This window comes from Geotrypetes seraphini, chromosome 13, assembly GCF_902459505.1.
Source record: "Geotrypetes seraphini chromosome 13, aGeoSer1.1, whole genome shotgun sequence".
NCBI lineage: Eukaryota > Metazoa > Chordata > Amphibia > Gymnophiona > Dermophiidae > Geotrypetes > Geotrypetes seraphini.
The window spans coordinates 67,606,712-67,629,637 of record NC_047096.1 but is presented as its reverse complement, the minus strand read 5'-3'; the positions used below and the strand labels follow the sequence as shown (position 1 = coordinate 67,629,637).

General features: G+C 42.6%; 1 protein-coding gene across 1 annotated transcript in view; it reads left to right on the top strand.

The window, feature by feature from the left end:
- The window catches only part of LOC117347130, a 60,782-nt gene that overhangs the window by 821 nt on the left and 37,035 nt on the right, over nt 1-22,926 (top strand). The window contains exons 2-8 of the mRNA XM_033917560.1: nt 1,292-1,374; nt 3,273-3,429; nt 10,961-11,119; nt 11,209-11,334; nt 13,234-13,451; nt 17,213-17,328; nt 19,589-19,647. Coding sequence (XP_033773451.1) covers nt 1,292-1,374; nt 3,273-3,429; nt 10,961-11,119; nt 11,209-11,334; nt 13,234-13,451; nt 17,213-17,328; nt 19,589-19,647 — 918 coding nt within the window. The remainder of the gene's footprint in view (nt 1-1,291; nt 1,375-3,272; nt 3,430-10,960; nt 11,120-11,208; nt 11,335-13,233; nt 13,452-17,212; nt 17,329-19,588; nt 19,648-22,926) is intronic.

Sequence of the window (22,926 nt, the reverse complement as noted above, 5' to 3'; positions counted from 1 at the left end):
CTTATTATTCTACTCCCTTATGTTCTGAAAGCATTTCCACTCCAAAGCGTTACACAAAACATAGAGGGTAGGATAGCTATTCTTTTCCCAGGTCACTTAAATGTTTTCAAAGGAAAGCTAAGCAGCATTCACGCAATACAATCAAATTAGCTGCATGAAAGCTGCCAGAGGCTTTTATACTTGAGGCTTTTATTTTTAATAGAGCAAAAGCCGGGCAAGCAGCTGTTGAAAGTTTGCTACGCTAAGCATCCCAACCCATTAAGGCTGAGTAAAAAATCATTTGGTAAGCTGCAGGCATTTCTGCTGGGCAAAAAAAACAACATTTTTCTGATGCTCTTTACAAGGAGACGGATGACAGGTTTGAAGTTTGAATGAGTGATTGGTTTATAGCATAATTGAATCTGCTGCAACTACAAACAGTAGAAGTCTGTAAATTAGCTTCTTCTATAGCACCCACATACATAAAGCGAATTAAAATAAACCGAAATAGAGGTGATAATTTGGATTGTGTCCAAATTCTGGTTACAGCTTTTCAGACAACTCAGCCTGTTCTGCCCCTGAACATTAACTTTGTATAGGAAGATTATAAAAAACACTGAACATTAACTTTGTATAGGAAGATTATTAAAAAAAACAATCACAAAACACTTTTTTTTGGTTCATTTGAAAAAAATTTGAAAGTGTATTTTCAATATCAGATTCTGATAATTCCAGGCATAGATGTAAACTGCTCTCATCTGATGGAAATACAATTTACTAATAAGCAATATATAATATAAATATATAATATACAATTTACTAATAAGCAATATATAATATAAATATATAATATAAATCCCTTATTCACCTATTCAGTACTCATGTTTTAATTTTCTCATAATAAATGTAACTCCCTAATCCCTTATTTGTCTTTCTTGAATAGATTGCAAACTCTGTTGAGTAGGGACTGTCTCTTAACGCATTTATGTATGTCTAGTAGTGCTTTAGAACTAACAGGCGGTCCTAGTGGTGCTTAGGGTATCAAATTTTGAGAGAAACAAAAGCCTTGTTCCCATATTTCAGGATTTTGCTCTGGAGGAGAAACATATCCTACCCACTGCTCTCTGATCCTGTCTATAAACACCACCATCTTCAACTCTGCCCTGGAAATGAGACGCACCCTGCAAAGATGGATCAGCAAAACACCCCATAAATTCTCTTAAAATGTGGCAGATGATACAATAAACTCAAGGCTGTTGAGTTCTAATGACAGCTTCCAGGTACTCACCGCCTCTTCTTTCCTGCTTTCCAGATCTTCACTGCCACCACGGACAACGCCAGGATTCTTCTGCAGGTCGATAATGCCAGGCTGGCAGGCGATGACTTCAGGCTCAAGTAAGTTGATTAAAAAGAGGCAGTAATTGAGCAGGTGAAGCTTTGTTCTCTTTCATCCACTGCTTCTTTCAACATAAAAAAGAAACATGATAATCTGACTGAACAAGGCAAAACTTTATTTATACAAAAGCTCCAGTGACATTTTCATACACATACCGTGAAACATCCGAGAACAACATTTGAAGTTACTAAAATTCACCATGTTATGCTTTGAACCCTTTCTAACACCAAATTAGCCTCTGCTCATCTCCAAAGAGTTAAGTTGCTTTTCTATCATTTCTAGGTCAAGCCAGCTTTGTCAAAAGCGTTGTAATGTACACTCCAATTCTTTTCTCAGCCAGATAATCTAGGTCTACCAGGAGCATGACACCTGTAGCTACAGCTTCAGAAACCATTTCAGTTGTGCAGTAATGAAGTGATTCGTGGGGAAGCTGAAAAGTCAGAGAACCAGGCACACTTCTACAGCCCATGTTTTTTTTTTTTTAAATTTGATAAGGGGTTTGTTTCATTTGTTCAAGTTCAAGTTCAAGTTCAAGTTCACTTTATTTTTGATGGATCGCCTATTTAAAACATTCTAAGCGATGTACACTTAAAAACAGATTATAAAAGAACATTCAATCATATTAGTAAAACATTATAAAATAAAAACCAATAAAACACATATTTGTTAATTAATTAAATTAAATAATACATTAAAAACAAACATGAAAAAGGGAGGAAAGGGGGGAAAAGTTTCAATTGGTGAAAAAAAACATATATTGGGAAAAAAACATAAAGTAGGGATGTAAAATAAAAAAAAAATAAAAAATAAAAAAAAATGATTTGGTATTAAATCATTAAGGACACTTTCATATTTACAACTGCCTGGTCTCTATTTCACATGAGAATGTTCCTTAGGTAAAAGCGCTGTCAATTTCAGAAAGAAAAATATATGATATTTCAATATGTTCCCCTTTCACATGAGAATGTTCGTTAGATATCAGCACTGTCACTTTCAGAAAGAAAAATATATGATGTTTCAGTATGCTCCATAGGCAAGATAAATGTCACACTTTTGAGGTCATGGGTCTGATTTAAGCCCTCTTTTGAGTTTACACATCAGCTATTGAAGAGAACGTTTCACATCGGATGAGCCAGAATTGACCAGTCTGATTAACTAGCTTGTTTTTTTGCAGAGTATAGAACCTTTGCATGGAGTTGATATACTCTAGAATTAAAAAAAAAAAAAAAAAAAAGATTCGCTTCTACCTTCAGAGGAAATAAAACTGACATACACAGGGTGTATCAAAAGTCCCTGTGCATCTGTCACAGATGATAAGAAATTTTGGTGTCAGGTCAAAAGCGCGCCGGGACAAAGGTGCGAGCAGACAATTGAGCGCAGCGTGGAGGCGTGCGCCGAAGAAAATTACTCTTTTTAGGGCTCTGACGGGTGGGGGTGTGGGGGGGAAACCCCCCCCCACTTTACTTAATACAAATCACGCCGCGTTGTGGGGGCGTTGTGGGGTTGTAACCCCCCAAATTTTACTGAAAACTTCACTTTTTCCCTGTTTTTAGGGAAAAAGTTAAGTTTACAGTAAAATGTGGGGGGTTACAACCCCCCAAACCCCCCACAATGCCGGCGCATTAAGTAAACTGGAGGTGCTCCCCAACAAAACCCCCCGTCAGAGCCCCTAAAACAGTAATTTTCTTCGGCGCGCGCCTCCATCTTGCGCTCAGTTGTCGGCGCGTGCCTTTGTCTTCCGCGTTGTTGTCTATGAACCGAAATTTTGATTCGCAGGGACTTTTTTGACACACCCTGCACAATGATATGATGATTAAAAATTACATCTATTTTGCTTCAAATTTTAAGAATGACTACCCAATTTCCACAGCTTTCTGCATTGTTAATTTAATTCTAGGTTTCAGAATGAGCAGGTCCTTCGCCAGGCGGTGGAGGCTGATATCAATGGTCTACGCAAGGTCCTGGATGAGCTGACCCTGTCTAGGTCCGACCTGGAGATGCAGATTGAGAGCTTTACTGAAGAGCTGCTCTTTCTGAAGAAGAACCATGAGGAGGTGAGGAATGCTTCTGTGTCGCTGACACACAAAGAGTTCTCAGGAAGACATACTTTGAATGTGATTTGCATAAAGCAGTTTGTTTGATTAAAGCAGACATTAAAACAAGGCAGCCTCTTTGTAGTGGACAGACTGATTCTGTCTTGCACCCCATTCAACATCAATAATGTAACTCTATGACAGCAGTTCTGTAAGTTGGAAAGAGAGTCGTATGGTCCCAGGACCTATATGAGGGGCTGCTGAGAAGTTCTCAGCCCAACCAAGAAGAAAATGAAGTGGAACCATGAAACTTACAAGTTATTCCACACTTTTCTTGACACTTTTTGTTTCAGTGGGGCAAATGCATCCAGTAAATGGGCACAAGTGGGAGTGAGTGGCGCAGGGGCTAGATTGTTAGAGCTACAGCCTCAGCATCCTGAGGCAGTGGGTTCAAATCCCTTGCTGCTCTTTGTGACCCTGGGCAAGTCACTTAATCCGCTCATTGCCCCAGGTACACTAGATAGAGTTTGAGCCCACCGGGACAGATAGGGAAATATGATAAAGTACCCGAATGTAAACCACTTAGGATATAAGTACTATATAAATAATAAAATAAAATAAATCAATAAATAAGTATAAGGAAACCAAGCTATTGTGACATAACCTATGAGGTTATATCTTAGACATTGGTGGAATAAGGCATTATGACATCATAATATGCGGGTTCTGCCAAAAAGTTCTCAGCCCAGCCAAGAAGAGAATGATGTGGAGCCATAAAACTTACAGTTATTCCACAGTTTTCTTGACACTTTTTCATTTCATATCATTGAAATGAAAAGTGTGGAATAACTTGTAAATTTCTTGGCTCCACATCATTTTCTTCTTGGTTGGGCTGAGAACTTTTCAGCGGCCCCTGGTTCAAGTGTTATTACACAGGAAAAACAGCTGTTTTAAAAGCGCTACCCTTACCTCACTATTTTTGAGATGTTCTTATACATCCATATTGCGTGGATGACTAAATTCCAGTTTTTACAAAGCCAGGACAGAAATGCCTGAAACTGAAAAATTAGTATCTGGCAAGGGGGTGTGATCTGGGCATGTTTTGGGCAGGACTTTTGTAGGCTTGAAAAAAACCATTTATTCCCCATTTCAGAAGGGAAACAAATATCTGTGTCCTATAAAATGGATGTGGGAAGCTAGACCTGCTACCTAGGATGCCCAGGGGGGCTCATTTTCAGAAACAGCAGCAAATGTTTGTATTTATCCTGTGTTAATAACAAAGCATAGCAGGGGTAGGGTTGCCATATGGCTCCAGAAAATGGAGGTTGGATTAGACATCCAGGTTTTACTTCCATTGCTTTCAATAGAAGTAAACCTCAGATGTCTCAATCCGTTCTCCTTTTTCTGGAGTCATATGGTAACCCTAGCATGAGGTAAGTGTAAAACTGATAAAGTAAATGCAGGGAATATACCCAGCATGTACTCCATGGGGGAAATACTGTACGTATTCCAAATAGAAATGAAATATATACACCATGGAAGGCTTAACCCCCCCTCCACCCCAAGCACATAATCTCACCTCTGTTCCCTGCTGTTCCAAGTCTCCTTTCTGACCCTGTCCCCAAAAATTCAAAATTCTCTTCTCAAGCACCCCCTCCCTAGGATTTCACAATCCCTCTCTGGATCTCCCCCATGAGTTCCCAATACTCCTCCTGACCACTCTCATTCCACTAGGTCCAAATCCCCCTCTGACCTATTCCATCATGTCCAGCCTACCTCCGATACCCTGCATGAGTTCTGATCTCCTAAACAAAAAAAAAAAACAACCCATCCCAGACACAACTGCATTGCCTGATACCTACCCTCTCCCACCTTAAGTCTCCCCCAGGACCTACCCAAGACATGTATTCCTTTTTGTATTGTTCCAGGTGGCAGTGATTCCCCTCCACTTTTGTTCAAGATGGCACTAGTATACAAAACAGCATCTCTGTTTCCTAGTGGTAGTGTTGTGGTACTGTACTAGGAGCCAGAGGTGCTGTTTTGGATCCTGCCAACCTCTTGGGCTTCTCCTGTCATTACTGTCAGGGCTCTGCTTATGTCTCAATCGCTCACTGAGAGACTGAGTTGGTGGGTTTGCATGCAAATAATTTGCACCTCTGTGCAAATCATTTATATGCAAACTTAATAGTGAATCAATCACTGCTGGAAAATCGGCCAGAGAATTGGCCAACAGCGATTGTTAGTGAATCTAGCCCTTAGTCAAAGATGCAGTGAACATAAGAACATAAGAACATAAGAACATAAGAACTTAGAACATAAGAACATAAGAACTTAGAACATAAGAACATAAGAACTTAGAACATAAGAACATAAGAACTTAGAACTTAGAACATAAGAACTTAGAACATAAGAACATAAGAACATAAGAATTTAGAACATAAGAACATAAGAACTTAGAACATAAGAACATAAGCAATGCCTCTACTGGGTCAGACCCGAGGTCCATCGTGCCCAGCAGTCCGCTCATGTGGCGGCCCAACAAGTCCAGGACGTGTGCAGTAGCCCTCTATCTATACCCCTCTATCCCTTTTTCCAGCAGGAAATTGTCCAATCCTTTCTTGAACTCCAGTACCGTACTCTGTCCTATGACGCCCTCTGGAAGCGCATTCCAGGTGTCCACCACACGCTGGGTAAAAAAGAACTTCCTAGCATTTGTTTTGAATCTGTCCCCTTCCAACTTTTCCAAATGCCCTCTTGTTCTTTTATGTTTTGATAGTTTGAAGAATCTGTCCCTCTCTACTCTCTCTATGCCCTTCATGATCACGCTCTTCATGTGAATGAAGAGCGTAATATTTGACAAAGTTTCAGTGCTAGGTAAAATTGCCAGGGTTCAATAAAAGGAAAGCAAATAATACTTACATCTAGCATAACATGTTATTCAAAGTGGATTATTTAAAGTAGGGTAAGAGATGTTTGTTCAATTGCATAGCAAAAGTTTTGAAAAATTCATAGTTAATGCCACCTGGGCCTAGTGACTTATTAGATGCCAATGATGAAATGGCTAGATTAATTTCATGTATAGATATCGGGGCATCCATGTCTGCTTTGAGGTGTGCAGAGAGAGTAGGATGTGCAATGGTATCTAAGTATTTGAGAACATCTTCCTCAGAAAAAGTGGATTTGGAATGTTATAATTGGTAAACTGACAGGGTTAACGGTCAGTCTAGAAGAGGTATGCAGACAGATTGATAGGCTTAAGAGCGATAAATGCCCGGGACCAGATGGTATCCATCCGAGGGTCATCAAGGAACTGAAAGGGACTGAACTGCTTCAGCTAATAGCCAATCTGTCGATCAAATCGGGAAAGATTCTGGAGGACTGGAAGATGGCGAATGTTACGCCGATCTTCAAAAAAAAGTTTGAGGGGGAGACCCGGGAAACTACAGACCAGTGAGTCTGACCTCGGTACTGGGAAAGATGGTGAAGGCGCTGATAAGGGACCACATTATTGATCATCTTGACGGACATGGTCTGATAAGTACCAGCCAGCACGGTTTCAGCAAAGGTAGATTTTGTTTGACAAACTTGCTGCACTTCTTTGAGGGAGTAAACAGGCAGATAGAAAAGGGCGACCCAGTCGACATTGTATATCTGGATTTTCAGAAGGCGTTTGACAAGGTTCTGCATGAATGACTACTTCTGAAAATTGCAAGCCATGGAATTGAGGGTGAAATAGTCATGTGGATTAAAAACTGGCTGGAGCATAGGTGGGGGTAAATGGACAATACTCGGACTGGAAGAGCATCACCAGTGGGGTGCCGCAGGGCTCAGTGCTTGGACCCGTGCTCTTCAACATCTTTATAAACAATCTGGACATAGGTATGAGAGCGAGGTGATTAAATCTGCGGATGATACAAAGTTGTTCAAAGTAGTGAAGATGCAGGGGGATTGCGAAGACCTGCAACGTGACATAATCAGGCTCGAGAAATGGGCATCAACATGGCAGATGAGGTTCAACGTGGATAAGTGTAAAGTGATGTATGTCGGTAACAAAAATCTAATGCGCGAATAAAGGATGTCCGGGGCGGTACTTGGAGAGACCTCCCAGGAAAGAGACTTGGGAGTTCTGATCGACAAGTCATTGAAGCTGTGTGCGCAATGTGCGTCGGCGGCGGCGAAAAGGGCGAACATAATGCTAGGAATGATAAAAAAGGGGATCACAAACAGATCGGAGAAGGTTATCATGCCACTGTACCGGGCCATGGTGCGCCCTCACCTGGAGTACTGCGTCCAGCACTGGTCGCCGTACATGCAAAAGGACATGGTACTACTCGAAAGGGTACAGAGAAGAGCGACTAAGATGGTTAAGGGGCTGGAGGAGTTGCCGTATAGCGAAAGATTAGAGAAATTTGTCTTCTTCTCCCTCGAACAGAGGAGATTGAGAGGGGACATGATTGAAACATTCAAGGTACTGAAGGGAATAGACTTGGTGAAAAAGGACAGGTTGTTCACTCTTTCCAAGGTAGGGAGAACAAGACGGCACTCTCTAAAATTGAAAGAGGATAGATTCTGTACGAACGAAGTTCTTCTTCACCCAGAGAGTGGTATAAAACTGGAATGCTCTTCCGGAGTCTGTCATAGGGGAAAACACCCTTCAAGGATTCAAGACCAAGTTCGACAAGTTCTTGCTGAACCAGAATGTATGCAGGTAGGGCTAGTCTCAGGGCACTGGTCTTTGACCAGAGGGCCACTGTGTGAGCAGACTGCTGGGCACGATGGACCACTGGTCTGACCCAGCTGCAGCAATTCTTATGTTCTTATGAATAAAATCATTCAAACTCAGCCTGTATATGCACAGCATCAGTTGTGAGACAATTTTAAGCAGTTTTAATGGAGGTAATATGAAAACATTCTTTTTTCCCCTTTAAAGCAGGGGTGTCCAACCTGCGGCCCACGGGCTGCATGCGGCCCCGTGAAGTATTTTGTGCATCCCCAGTCAAGGGCGATGCAGTGTTTTCCTCTGCTGCCCCCGGGTGTTTACCATCATGTCAGCTCCCTCCTCTGTCTTGCTGCAGCGTTTGCGCGGCCCCAGAAACATTTTTTTTGGCCAATGCGGGAAGCCAAAAGGTTGGACACCCCTGCTTTAAAGTATTGAGCAAGAGATTTCCCGGTTTTATTATTGCCAATATAATGTCCAGATTTCTTCAAATTAATATAATTATTTGCAAAGCGAGAGGCTATAGTATTGTAAGCATATTTCTTTGTAGTAAGTTGAGCACGGAGTTGGGAATCATTGAGACTCCAGGTGCTTAATTTCTGATTCTAATGTTTTGAGTTGTTGATCTGATTGCTTTCTTTGCCATGCCATTAAGCTCATCATTTCACCCCTTAATGTGGCTTTATATGCCTCCCTCAATGTAGTTGGGGAAAGATCAGGGGTTGAGTTGGTTAGAAAGAGATTTTCTGTGAATGTACTAATTTTTTGTACAATGTCCTCATTGGCCAATAATTGGTTATTAAGTCGCCATGTATGTTTGGGCAAGGGTGTATCTAAAACTTTGATATGTAAGAATATCGGGGCATGATCTGAAACAAGGATTGAATGTATCTCGGTTGTAAGGATGTTGGAAGACAGGTTGGCAGAGATTAAGAAATAGTCTAGTCTTGCATATGTGTTATGTGGAGCTGAGTAATGTGTATATTCTCGTTCCGTGGGATTCAAGATTGTCCATGGATCTATGAGTGTGTGATTGGTCATTAAAGAGCTTATTTCCTCTCGTATTCTTGATTTGAATTGGTGGCAGTTAGATGTTCTATCTAAAATAAAATCAAGTGATTGATTGCAATCTCCTCCCATTATTATTGGAGTGTCTGGGTACTGTAGCAAGGTATGTTGTATGGTACGGAAGAAGTCAGGTGAATCTGCAACTGGTGCATAGATGTTCAGTAAAAGAAGTGTTGTCTTGTCTATGGACAGCAATACTAAGCACCATCTCCCATCAGAATCAGATTCTTGCTTGATTATAGTAATAGGGAGTATAGATTTTATGTAAATGGAGACCCCATTCTTCTTCTTGATGGCTGGTGAAAAAATAGGAGCTTTGTAGCCTTTAATAACTGTTTTAGCACTGTCAGAGAAAGAGAGATGGGTCTCCTGAAAAAGAATGATATCGGGGTGTAAGGAGCGTAAATAATTAGTTACTTTTTTGCGTTTAATACAATGATTCAAGCCATTGATGTTATGGAAATGCTGTTGATAAATACCATTCAATACAGACAATATCAAGAAAACAGTAATCAAAGATAAGCAAGCCTGAAAAGACAAATGCATATTAGAACAACAACATATAAACCTTCTGAACCTTTGAAAACAGCATAATGACATATCCAAAAAAGGCAAAAAGTGACAACGATACATCATTAAAAATCAGGTTGGGATTAAAGCTTCAAATGGCTGACCACCGCGCTGAATGCCGTCTCCCCGGATGACATGTAGTGTGAACATATGATTGTAGGCCTCACACAGCAGCAGGAAGAGGAAAGGTGGAGGATGTTGTGGGACGCAGTCATTGCATTTTGATGGATTCAATGTGCAGTTTAAGTTTGGCTGGATCTAGGTGTGTAGTAGTCTTGTTGTTGTGCGTAATCAACATTTTGGCAGGATAAAGAAGGCCAAATTGGGCCCCAATGTCTTTCAGCTCCTGGCATTGTTGGAGGAATTGTTTCCTGTGAGCCGCCGTGGTTTTTGCCAAATCTGGAACAAATATTTTCTTGGTATAGGAGTTGCTTCTTTTCTTTCCCAGCGGTGAGATAGAAACTTGAGAACTATAGGTCTTGGTGTTTTCGTTTTCCAAGAGAGGCCATGGAGGGGGGGGGGGGAAGGGGGGAATCGAATGTGAGGCTCAGTGTGGTAGGCAGCAGTTGGATTAGGAAGGCTATCATATCCGTACCCTCCGATGTCTCCGGTATGCCCAAGATTCGTACATTATTTCTTCGGCTCCTGTTAGCCACAAGTACACTATCCCATATGCTTTCTACCTGTACTCGCATTCAACCCTTTTGGGAACAAATATGGTCTACAATCTGTTCTATTTCCACATGTACTGCTGAGTTGTCTTTTGATATTATTATAATGCGTTCACTGCATCCCTGCTTCCTATCTTGTTCGTGTGATCCTAAATTGATAGATATAATGATTTCTGTAGGTATTCAACAGGTATTACAATTTTGGAAAACTGCTTCTTCACTTAACTTCACCTTTTGGTGGAATTCCATATGTTTGTTTAAGAGATTTGAACAATATGCTATTGAGAAACATTGTCTTCAATCAAAGATATAGCAGTAAAACATGGCAACCCATTGACATCTATCTTCAAAACCTGTGAATATTCCACATATTAACTGTATATCACAATGGATATTTCTGACTACTGTTCATACATGTAAACTTTCGTGAACCTGTACTTGTTATCTACTGTATTTGTTTGTTAAAGTTAATAGACTGAACTAAAAAAAACCAACCCAAAGTAGATTATATTTTCTCCCTTTCCAGGAAATGAGTTCTATACAGCTTGCCACTGGCCAGGTGAATGTAGAGATGGACGCGGTGCCAGGGATTGACCTGGCTAAGATTCTGAATGATATGAGGGCCAACTATGAAAACCTTGCAGAACAGTATCGGAGAGAAGCAGAAACCTGGTACAAAGATAAGGTAAAAACTGCTCACCTTTACTAAAGTGCTCTCCAGCAGCTGAGACAGCGTGTATTATCATATATCACTTTCTCTATCTCTCCTTTCAGAGCAGTGACCTGAAGCAGGAGATTTCTGCCGATGTAGAGCAGATGCAGTCCAGTAAGACTGAGATTTCGGATCTGAGACGTACTCTCCAGACATTGGAAATAGAGCTTCAGTCCCAGCAGGCCATGGTAGGTGCATAATTATGTACGTCATTGTTTTTAAATCCAAACCAGTTACCCATTAAAAATGTATTAAGCATGCCTCTTTTGTGCCCTGGTCCTGTCTTATCTTTCAGTTCCTGAGGATGCATCACACTGTAGTATAACCAGTGTTTTCCTCAGAGGGTACTTGGGGGTACTGCATACCAGCACCTTTCCCACTGCTGATAAAACTTACCTATGGTCCCCAGGTATTAATCAGGTCAGGCTCTGTACACCCCATGCTTCCCTTTCATAGACTCTGTGGCTGGATGCCTGGCTATTGTGGGTCAGGTCCTTCAGTGATCTCTCCAGTCCTATAGGATGGCCTGGAATGCACTGAGAATAACTCCCCACTCCCCCAATTGCAATCCTCACTTTCCGTGATTTTATTTTCAAGAAGTTCAAAAATTTGATCATCCTCTAGAATAAAGAACAGCACCAAACTCAAGCAAGAACCAGAGTTTATTCAGAGACAGTGGCATAATAGGGGTGGGGGAAGATGCAGTGGTTCGCCCTGGGCATCATCTTGGTGAGGGTGCTAGCATCCCTCCTCCTTTCTGCCCCCTGCTCCTTCCCACTCTTCCCCAAGCCATGCGCATGTCTTTACTTCCACCCCCCCACCATACTCAGGGCAGGATTAACCAATAGGCCCAGTAGGCACATGCCTAGTGCCCGAAATGGTCGGGGGGGCCCCGATGAAGGAGGGCATCAACATTGTTTTTTCCAAACGGCGATGGGCCCCTCCAGCATCGATAAGCAATGTGGGCCCACCCCCCACCCCCATCCCCGATCGGCAATGTGGGCCCCACCCAGGGCCAGATTTAGATGAAAAGAGACCCTAGGCTATTCCACTTATGAGGCCCTTTCACCTCCCATTTTTAAGTTTGTAAATTACATGAGAGATAATAAAATACATCATTACTGTGATATATATCAATATGTTAAATGAAACATGTTGTTATTGGTACTAACCTTTATAAAAAATGTGACACGGATCTTGAGGCCCTAGGCTGAAGCCTAGTTAGCCTATAGGAAAATCCGGCCCTGGCCCCACCCCGATCGACGGAAAGTAAGACAAGCAAGCAACGCGGATAAGAAAGGCAACAGGAACTGTAATTGTACAAATGGTGCTGCTTGCCCAAAGCTTCCCTCTGACGCAGCTTCCTGTTTCCGCCTGGGTGTATGGTGGGGCGGGGCGGGGCGGGGCAGGGGGGGCCAAGTGTACTTGGGTGCCCTAGGGGTCCTCGATGAATTAATCCTGCTCTGACCGTACTCCTATCTCTTCCAACCTGTTGTTCACGCCAGCATTGACTCTCCCTCTGATGTCACTTCTGGATCCTGTTCCTAGGAAGTGATGGGGAAGTTAAAAAAGATATGGGATAGGGAAGGGGTGCATTCATGTGGCAGAGGGGTGGGGAAGGAGCAGGGGGGGCAGAGAAGAGGGAAGGGGAGGGGCACCACCACCCCGGACGTTTCTCACCCTCTCTACGCCACTGTTCAGAGAACACATTTACTAAAATATCTTGTCATGAGATGCCATCAGGAAGTATTTTACGATTCTAACAGCGTAGGTGTTCCATCCATTCCAGCTCTTGCTTTGGTTTTATTTTTATTATTATTATTTTAAAGTATAATGTTTAAGAACTCACCTGTTCATCTGACTAACTAAACTCAGGGTAAAATCTGGAATAGCTGAAAGAGATACAAAATGGGAGTCTTATGGCATTCCTCCAATACCATTTGGTATTCTTAAACTTCCTTTTAATCTCTTCTTTTCCCATTATATAACGTCAATGAATCCATACGCGTTCTGATTAATAATAAAACAGTGTTGTTGATTGCTCTCACTAGAGCCACCTACCTTAACCAACCATTGCCTTCCACCAGAAAATATCCCTGGAAGCCACCCTCGCAGATACAGAAGGCCGTTACTGTACTCAGATTGCAGGGATGCAGAGTGCAATCGGTAGTATGGAGGAGCAGTTGGCTGAGATAAGAGGAGACATGTCACGCCAGAATGCAGAGTACCAGCAGCTCCTGGATATCAAGATCCGACTGGAGAAGGAGATTGAAACCTACCGCCTCCTGCTGGATGGAGAGCTGGGGTAATGAAAAACTTTGACAAAGAGAAATGATTCCTATAGACATTTATAAAGGGTAATCCATTTTGTACATCCCTTCAAATGAAAATAAAGAACAGGATTTTATTAGTGTTTGCTAATCTGAGCACGCTAGTTGGATAATGTCACACCCCCTCCCCCCATTTTTTTTTAACATAAAGACCGTACAATTAGCGCATGCTAAGAGATAAAAAACTGAAAAATGCTTTAATATATTTTGCAGTACACCTTTTTCCCAAAATTAAGAACACGTTAATGCTTAGAATAGTTTAGTAAAGGTACCCCAGAATTTATTAGGGCTGGCTGAACTGCAGTTACAGAAAGCAAAGTTCTGATAACCCATGTTACATAGTAATGAGATACAAAACATGTAGAGCAGCTTCATTACTATGTAAATAGTGTACTATGTAAATACTCCCAATAAAACCAGCTACGCCAGGGGTGTCCAATGTCGGTCCTCGAGGGCCGCAATCCAGTCGGGTTTTCAGGATTTCCCCAATGAATATGCATGAGATCTATTAGCATACAATGAAAGCAGTGCATGCAAATAGACTTCATGTATATTCATTGGGGAAATCCTGAAAATCCGACTGGACTGCGGCCCTCGAGGACCGACATTGGACACCCCTGAGCTACGCTATCTGCTCTTACCACAACCTCTGGCAATGTGTTCCAGAGCTTAACTATTCTCTGAGTGAAAAAATATTTCCTCCTATTGGTTTTAAAAGTCTTTCCCTGTAACTTCATCCTTGTAATTTTTGATGGAGTAAAAAAAAAAAATCGATTCACTGGTACCCGTTCTACTCCACTCAGGATTTTGTAGACTTCAATCATATATCCTTTTAGCCATCTCTAACTTCTTTAGTCTTTCCTCATACGAGAGCAGTCCCATCCCCTTTATTACCTTGGTTGCTCTTCTTTGAATTTTTTTCTAGTGAGATAAACAGCCCCTGGCCTCCTATAGTACCCTGTGGTTGGTTATATGCACAGGAGGCAGGCCTGAAGGACACCATCATACTGTGTCTCACCATACCATGTTTTGCCATATGTTTTACCATGCTTTAACTAGGGGCTCCTTTTACTAAGCTGCAAAAGCAGTTTTAGTGTGCACTTAGCGTGCGCTAAATTGCTGGGCACGCTAGACGCTAACACCAGCATTGAGCTAAAATTCCAGCGGCTAAAATTCTGCATGCACTAAAAATGCTATTGCAGCTTAGTAAAAGGAGCCCTATGTTGTTTGCCATCTTTGTCAGACAATGTTCTGCCATCACTTTATATAAATATGCTTTATTATGCATGTAAACCTGTTCTGAGATTTTCTGGGAGGATGAGATCTAAAACCAAATAAATAAATATCAGGTAAAAGGAAAGTAAATAGGACAAATAGAAATTCCCCTTTCAGCAGTATATTCAGGGTTCTTGGGACACCGATCCTCGGAGCTAAAGTATAGAAGAAGACAGCCGCTTAGAGAAATTTTCTGCCAGCTCCTACAAAACTATTAACCAAAGAGAGACAAGCGGCCTCTCAAAGAATAGTTAAGCACTGGAAATTGTTGCCAGAGGACATGGTAACAGTGGTTACCGTAGCTGGGTTAAGAAAGGTTTAGACTAGTATATCGCAAACTGTCACGAGATGATGGCAAGGAGGAGAGAGGCGAGCTGACTGCTTACAGGACGTGCCTCTCGTGGTGACTCTTCTCTTCGCCAGTGCCTCTTCTCCTCTCCCCCACCGGCATAGGGACAGGTTCAGAGTCTGGCTGGAGGGTCTCCACCTGCGCAGACGTCGACACGATGGCGTCACACATGGATGTGACATCATTGCGTCAATGTCCGCGCACTTCCGGGTGCCTTCCGGCCGCAGCACCGGGTTCAGTGTGCCTCGGTGCTGTAAAGTTTGCGGGACACTAGTTTAGACAAATTCCTGGAGGAAACCAGCTACTTTGTGGGCGGAGTCAGCACTTAGCTGTTAAGTGCCGATACTCAGCTCTTAACCAACAAGGATAACTGTACGAGGGGGTACTGAAAGTTTTCAGCCCAACCAACCAACTTCCTAAATTCTGAGCTTTATTGTGCCAATGTCGCTGAAAAGAGTGTTATCTTATTTCATTAAGTGCCAATTTGCAGAAATGAAATCCTATGTTTTTTGACATTGTTTCAGATCACTGATTGAACCCTATCCACGTCATGCTCTTCTTGGTTGGGCTGCAAACTTTTCAGCATCCTCTCGTATAAAGAGGGCCCTGCAAAACACAGTCCTGTCTTTATATGGTTCATCTTAGCTGGTTAAGTGCTGACTATCGCACTTAACTGGCTCGGTTATAGTCAGCTGCACATGCCTGGATATTCAGCACTGGTGCCTGGATATGGCGCGGCATTGAATATCTGGGGGAAAAAAAGCTGGCAGTGGTCAGCAAAATGTTAATTGTTTCCGGCTGAACATCAAGCCTTAAGTGATGTTCGTGAGTAATACACGTAACAATTAATTAGTGCATAATAAAGCCAATTATCGCTATTTAGCCCTAATTAATCCCCCCTTTTACAAAACTGCACAAGCGGTTTTTAGCATCAGCTGGTGTGCTGAATGCTGTGCATTGCTTTGATGCGCATAGAGTTCCTATGGCTCCCGTCTGTCCGGCCAACTACCAAAGGTACGGGGAAGGTGGGTGGGGGTGTCGTGGGGGTCGGCCAGGGGGGTCGCGGGTCGGTTGGGGGGGCGGTCAGAGGTTGTTGGGGGGGGAGGGTCATTGGAGGGAGGGGGGTTTGCGTCGAGGGCAGGAGGGCCTGGGATCCCTCCTGCCCGTAATGTAGTGCGGGGTGGGGGTAGGGGGTCGCCGTGGCCAGGAGGGTTTGGGCTCCCTCCTGGCCCGATATTGTGGGAAGTTGGGGAGTCGGCCGGGCAAGAGGGCTTGGGCTCCCTCTTGCTCTGATCGTGGATGCGGGTGTGGGTGGGAGCGCGTGCGAGCGGTCGTTCGGGGTGGGGGTGCGAGCGGTCCTGCTGGGGGGGTGAATCGGGCGTCGGGCGGGGTGGAAACTATGTAAAAAAAATTTTGTATACCGTATAACGCGCGAGGGGTATGCGCGGTAGGTAAAAACACGTATAACACGCGCGTTATATGCGTGAAAATACGGTAAGTGCCAACTAGCAAATTAAGATACATATATAACTGACCGTATACTATTACTGGGACATAATTGTATACCCAACATCTAGTGCCCAATAGATAACTGAGGAAAAGTGTTGATGGCAAACAGTGGACAATTCTTAACTATAATGCACTGAAATTTTATTGAAATATGCTGCTTTTTTCCTTACAAAAAACTCCTCGCAACTACAGACAATGTTAATTTCACAAAAAACACTACAGAAAACTAGTTTTTTATTACTGTGTATGTCTTTGTTGTGACCCACTTTGTATAAACTATAGTGAAAATAAATATTAATATTTACCTCCCCTTTTACAAAACCGTAGCGCAGAATTCTATGAGCGTCGGAACTGTTACCGCCGCGGCTGGTGGTAAAAATCGCGCTATAGTTTTCTAAAAGGGGGGGGGGGGTTTAATTTTTTATGTCTGTCCTCGGTGTGTGGTCATAAGCTACGAGAGTTTGCAAAGGGCTTAATTTTGCTTAACGAATGCACCCCTTGTGAAACTAACATTGTCTGTAGTTGTGGGGAATTTTTTGTATAATTTATTGTATATTCCTCTAATGTTTTTTAATTGATATTTCTGATTTTTTTTTCTTACAGCAACATTGAAACGAATGCGCAATTTTCACAGTTTAATTCGACATCGGAGTACGGATCAAATTCAGAGTACGGGTCATCATCACGGGCTCAGTCAACTGCAGAGGAGTTCAAGAGAGGTGATCCAATGTTTTCCATCACAATCTTTTTTGCTTTTCCCTGGCTTAGGGCACCCATTCGAGCCTTTGCTTTTGCTAGGGATGTGAATTATTTTGAAAGGAAATAAACAGTGCAACTAAACCAGCTTAAAAACATAGGAACATAAGAATTGCCGCTGCTGGGTCAGAACCGGGGTCCATCGGGCCCAGCAGTCCACTCACGCGGTGGCCCTCTGGTCAAAGACCAGCGCCCTAACTGAGACTAGCCCTACCTGCGTACGTTCTGGTTCAACAGGAACTTGTCTAACTTTGTCTTGAATCCCTAGAGGGTGTTTTCCTAAAAAAAAACAACGTGAAGGCATATGAAAACCATATGGTGTGTCCAATCTGCCCATCCGTGCTGGAGAACGTGATGAAATCAGTTAGCTTAGCGGTGTTTAAAAAAAGGTTTAGATATTTTCCTAAAAAAGAAGTCCATAGGCCATTATTGAGATGGCTTGGGGAAATCCACTGCTTATTCCTAGGATAAGCAGCATAAAATCAGAACATAAGAACATAAGAGTTGCCGCTGTTGGGTCAGACCAGTGGTCCATCATGCCCAGCAGTCTGCTCACGCGGCAGCCCTTTTGGTCAAAGACCAACGCCCTAACTGAGACTAGCCCCACCAGCGTACGTCCTTGTTCAGTAGGAACTTGTCTAACTTAGTCTTGAATCCCTGGAGGGTGTTTTCCCCTACGATAGCCTCTGGGAGAGCGTTCCAGTATTCCACCACTCTCTGGGTGAAGAAGAACTTCCTTACATTTGTACGGAATCTATCCACTTTCAACTTTAAAGAGTGCCCTCTCGTTTTCCCTACCTTGGAGAGGGTGAACAACCTGTCCTTATCTACTAAGTCTATTCCCTTCAGTACCTTGAATGTTTCGATCATGTCCCCTCTCAATCTCCTCTGTTCGAGGGAGAAGAGGCCCAGTTACTTTAATCTTTCGCTGTACGGCAGCTTCTCCAACCCCATAACCATCTTAGTCGCCCTTCTCTGGACCCTCTCGAGTAGTACCGTGTCTTTCTTCATGTACGGCGACCAGTGCTGTACGTAGTACTCCAGGTGAGGACGTACCATGGCCTGGTACAGCGGCATTATAACCTTCTCCAATCTGTTTTATTACTTGGGATCTAGCTAAGTACTTGGGACCTGAGTTGGCCACTGTTGGAAAGGATACTGGGCCATGATGGACCTTCGGTCTGTCCTAGTATGGCAATTCTTATGTTCTTAGGTGAGCCAAGTATAGGACAATCAAGACATTGTGACATCACTGATGAGGTTGGCTCTTAGGCATTGGTGGAATGAGGCATTATGACATCACAATCTCAGCTCTGGAATGTTGCTACTCTTTGGGTTTCTCTCAGGTACTTGGGACCTGGGTTGGCCACTGTTGGAAACAGGATACTCCCTTAGAGATCCTACGTGTTTGTCCCAAATTTTCCTTCACCCACAGCACTCACTGAGCTGGCTCCTATGGTGTCATATGCATAATATAAAAACAAAATCACAATTTCAAAGGGACTACTATTAAGCCGCAGTTGTGAATGTTTTTTAAAAAAAACTCCAGTAGATACAAGTAGAAAGACACCAGGATCTTCAGTACCTGTATCTGGGTACCGGCCAGCACTGAATATCCAGGACAGGAATCAGCACTGACTGGTGGTGTTACATAATTAGTGACAATATTCAGACAGCTAACTGGATAACCTCTGGCTCTGTCCAAACTGTGCCCATGGACTACCTGGGTAGGCTGATAATTTTCTGGTTAGGGTCATTGCCTTAGGGCAGGGGTGTCCAATGTCGGTCCTCGAGGGCCGCAATCCAGTCGGGTTTTCAGGATTTCCCCAATGAATATGCATGAGATCTATGTGCATGCACTGCTTTCAATGCATATTCATTGGGGAAATCCAGAAAACCCGACTGGATTCCGGCCCTCGAGGAGGGACTTTGACACCCCTGCGCTTAGGGGGAAATTCTATAAACAGCATCTGCACCTGAGTTAATTCAGAAACACAGTTTCAAACTGTGATTAAAGCACCTACTGGCATCTAAATAAAAGGCACCGGAATCGCACCTCTTCCGGCACCTACCAGCGCCTAACACCGCTGTGGGTGTGGATAACACCATGGAGCGATACAGAGGCATTATAATGTTCCAGTTTCTTAACTTTTCATGTTCCCTATGTTTGTTTTAAGTGGCAGCTTTTCAAGATTTAAAACCTTTTGCCATTTCATTTTTCAGATCCAGCAAGAACTAGAATGATTAAGACCATTGTGACAGACATGGTCGATGGAAAGATTGTCTCATCCCAGGAACAGATAAGGGAAGAAAATATAAACTGAAGAAGTAGCAGTGCAAAAAAGCAGAAAAAAATATTGCTAATCTAGGCTCAGCGCCTCTAAATGACCATAAGCCTATGAATTACAGTGTGATATGTTACTGGATGATGTTATACTAATTACTAAGAACCAACTAGGCTAAACCATCTGTTGCTCCCATCTGCATCACAATAAACTTTTTTTTTCTGAAAAAGCAACTTTGTGCTATTCATTCTAAATCCTTGAGATAGTCTCTGCCATGTACTGAAGAACTGAATAACAATACAGTGTGGCAGTTTGTGAAATAGAAGCCACGTGAAGACAATTTTCAAAGTTATGCTGGTAGGTGCAAAATCCATGGGTAGTTTTCCCTAAGTACTTTGGACTATTTCTCAAAAGAGAAGTACAAACAAATTTTTGAAAACTGCACAGAGCAAAAACAGTCAGCAGGGAGATTTGCACCTGCTAAGGCCACACTAGAAAAACTACATTAATTCTATGCTTCAGTCTTGTCTTAGGAGAATGTTGGGGAGATACTAAAGCCATAATTAGTCTTTGATGGTAGTGATTCAGAAAAATTGAAACAAATTTGGAATATGTAATAGAGCAAACTGACAAACTAAGGGGTAGCAAATCACCTGGACTGGATGGTATACACTTAGGAGCTCAAAAGACTGCATTAAGTGGAAGTTGGCTGTTTTTCTTGGAAAAACATCCAAATCATGATTTTTGAAACTCATATTTAGGATGTTTTTCGCTGCAGTTCACCTAAATTACAAGGTGGAATGTCTAAGGTATATTTTGGGTGGGTCTAAGGCTGGCTTATGATTTGGATGTTTTGTCTGCAAACTTTGGATGCAGGAGACACGTTTAGCGTCCGAACTAAAGCTTGATTGGATACATTACACCCTGAGGCAGGCAAATTGCAAAACGTTGGCCACCATTGGTGTACCGATCAACGGAAGATAAGTTGAATTCATTTTTTCATCTATCTTATGATATCTTCCAAGTCAAGTTTAACACAGCACAGTGCTTGGTTCATTTAAAGGAGGTTTTTTAGCCAATGAAATGAACGCTCCACCATCGTTATTCCACCATTGTGGAGGTGGGAGGGCCCCTGTCTGAGGCTTTTTCCTCCATTTGGAAATGGTTTTCTGGCCTGTACTGTGTTATCCACATACCATCTGACACAGTGCATTTTACTATTGTGGAAGTGTCTTATTTAATTGTCTGCAATAACAGAACATGGAGAAATCATCCAAGTCAAATAATAAGCCATTTTTTTGTCTAGACTTGTTTCAATAATGACTAAGTGCTAAAAAGGTGTACGAACTAACCAGATGACCATTGGAAGGATGAAGGCACTGACTTCCTCCCATCCCCCTAAGAGGTGAATGTAACAGTACATTCCAGGCTCTATGATACTAGCAGATTCTTTATAATGGCTATTCCTCTTAGAGCAGCAAGCACGTCCCTGGAATAACATAGTGGTAGATGCAGTAGACTGCAGAGAAGGGAACCCAGCCCACGTCCCACTCTAACTGGTACACTTGTGTTGGAAAGTGTAAACCCTTCAAATGCCAGAAAATATCTACTCTACCTACGGCAGTGGTCTCAAACTTGCAGCCCGGGGCCACATGCGGCCCACCAGGTACTATTGTGTGGCCCGTGGTTCGTACTAGTGCTGTCTGTACTAGTGCTGCCCACTCTTTACACCGTCTTCCGGCTTCCCCCCCTGGCCTCCCGCTCTTACCTTCAGATAATTACCGCAGCCTGCAGAGAGGATTGCCAGTGCTGCAGCAATCTTTTCAGGCTGCCGTTGTCCTCAGCAGCACGTTCCTTCTGCCACGATCCTGCCCCTAATGTCAGAGGAGGGGGCGGGACCGCGGCAGAGGGAACATGCTGCGGAGGCCGATAGCAGCCTGCAAGGAACGCTATAGCACTGCAATCCTCTTTTCAGGCTGCGGTAATTAGCTGAAACTAAGACCGGGAGGCCAGGGGGGGAAGCTGGAGGATGCTGCAAAGAAGGGGGAAACATGCAGGTCTTCAAGGGGGGGGGGGAAAGATTTATAAACTATAAAGAGTTTTACCTCATGCAAAATTGTCTTTTCTTTAATAAGACATTAACTATTTTTTCTGCGGCCCTCCAAGTACCTAGAAATCCAAAATGTGGCCCGGCAAAGGGTTTGAGTTTGAGACCACTGACCTATGGTATATATAGGTGACACCTGCAGGCTTAAGGGCTTAAATGTACAGTACAGTGTACAGTATTTATTTTATTTATGTATTCAATTTTCTATACCATTCTCTCAGGAGAGCTCAGAATGGTTTACATGAGTTTATTCAGGTACTCAAGCTTTAATCTCTGTCTGTCTGGATTCACAATTTATCTAATGTACCTGGGGCAATGGGGAGAATATGTGACACAAAGAGCAGTGCGGGTTTGAACCCACAACCCTGAGGCTGCAGCTTTAATCACTGCGCCACACTATTCTTGAAGGACTCACTATACAATATAAGGGAGTTATGATGTGATGTGTACCTGGGACTTTGTATGTGAAGTCCACTGCAGTGTCCCCTAGGCTGCTCCACTGCTCTGCAGGTATGTCTGGGTGACAATTTACTAAGAATCTTAGCCCCCAGCCATCCTAATGCTTATTTTTGTGTTTTTCTCTAGAATTTTTTTTTTTTTTCCAAAAAATTATACCAAAAGATAGATGCACTGAGCACAAAAACATCTAGAAAACTGTAATTTTTGAAACAAAAAGATAGACATTTGTTTGGTTTGAAAATCACTGTTTGCCACTTGACTTTTAGACTTTTTCAGCAAGATGTCCTAAATTAGATTTAGATGTCACATTGAAAATGCCCCTCCATGGGCTCTGAAAGATCTCATACATGAAATTGGGGTTATTGATTGCAATCTATAACTTATCATTAACATCTACTATATTTTTCAAGGGTTTGAGGGTGGACAATGTAATGCCATTTTTTAAAAAAAGGCACCAGGGGTGATCTGAGTCGAGAAACTGCAGAGTGATGAGCATCAGATCAGTGCTGGGCAAAATGGTAAAGGCCATTTTGAAACCACAGAATTACTGAACAGAACCAACATGAATTTAGCAAAGGGAAGTTCTACATTTCCAATCTATTAGACCTTGAACTGCAACAGGAAATAGATTGGCATCCAAGGCAGATAAGGAGATTGCCTTCAAATATTCCTGTGAATGATTAACTACTCTTTTATACTAGCAGGCGACA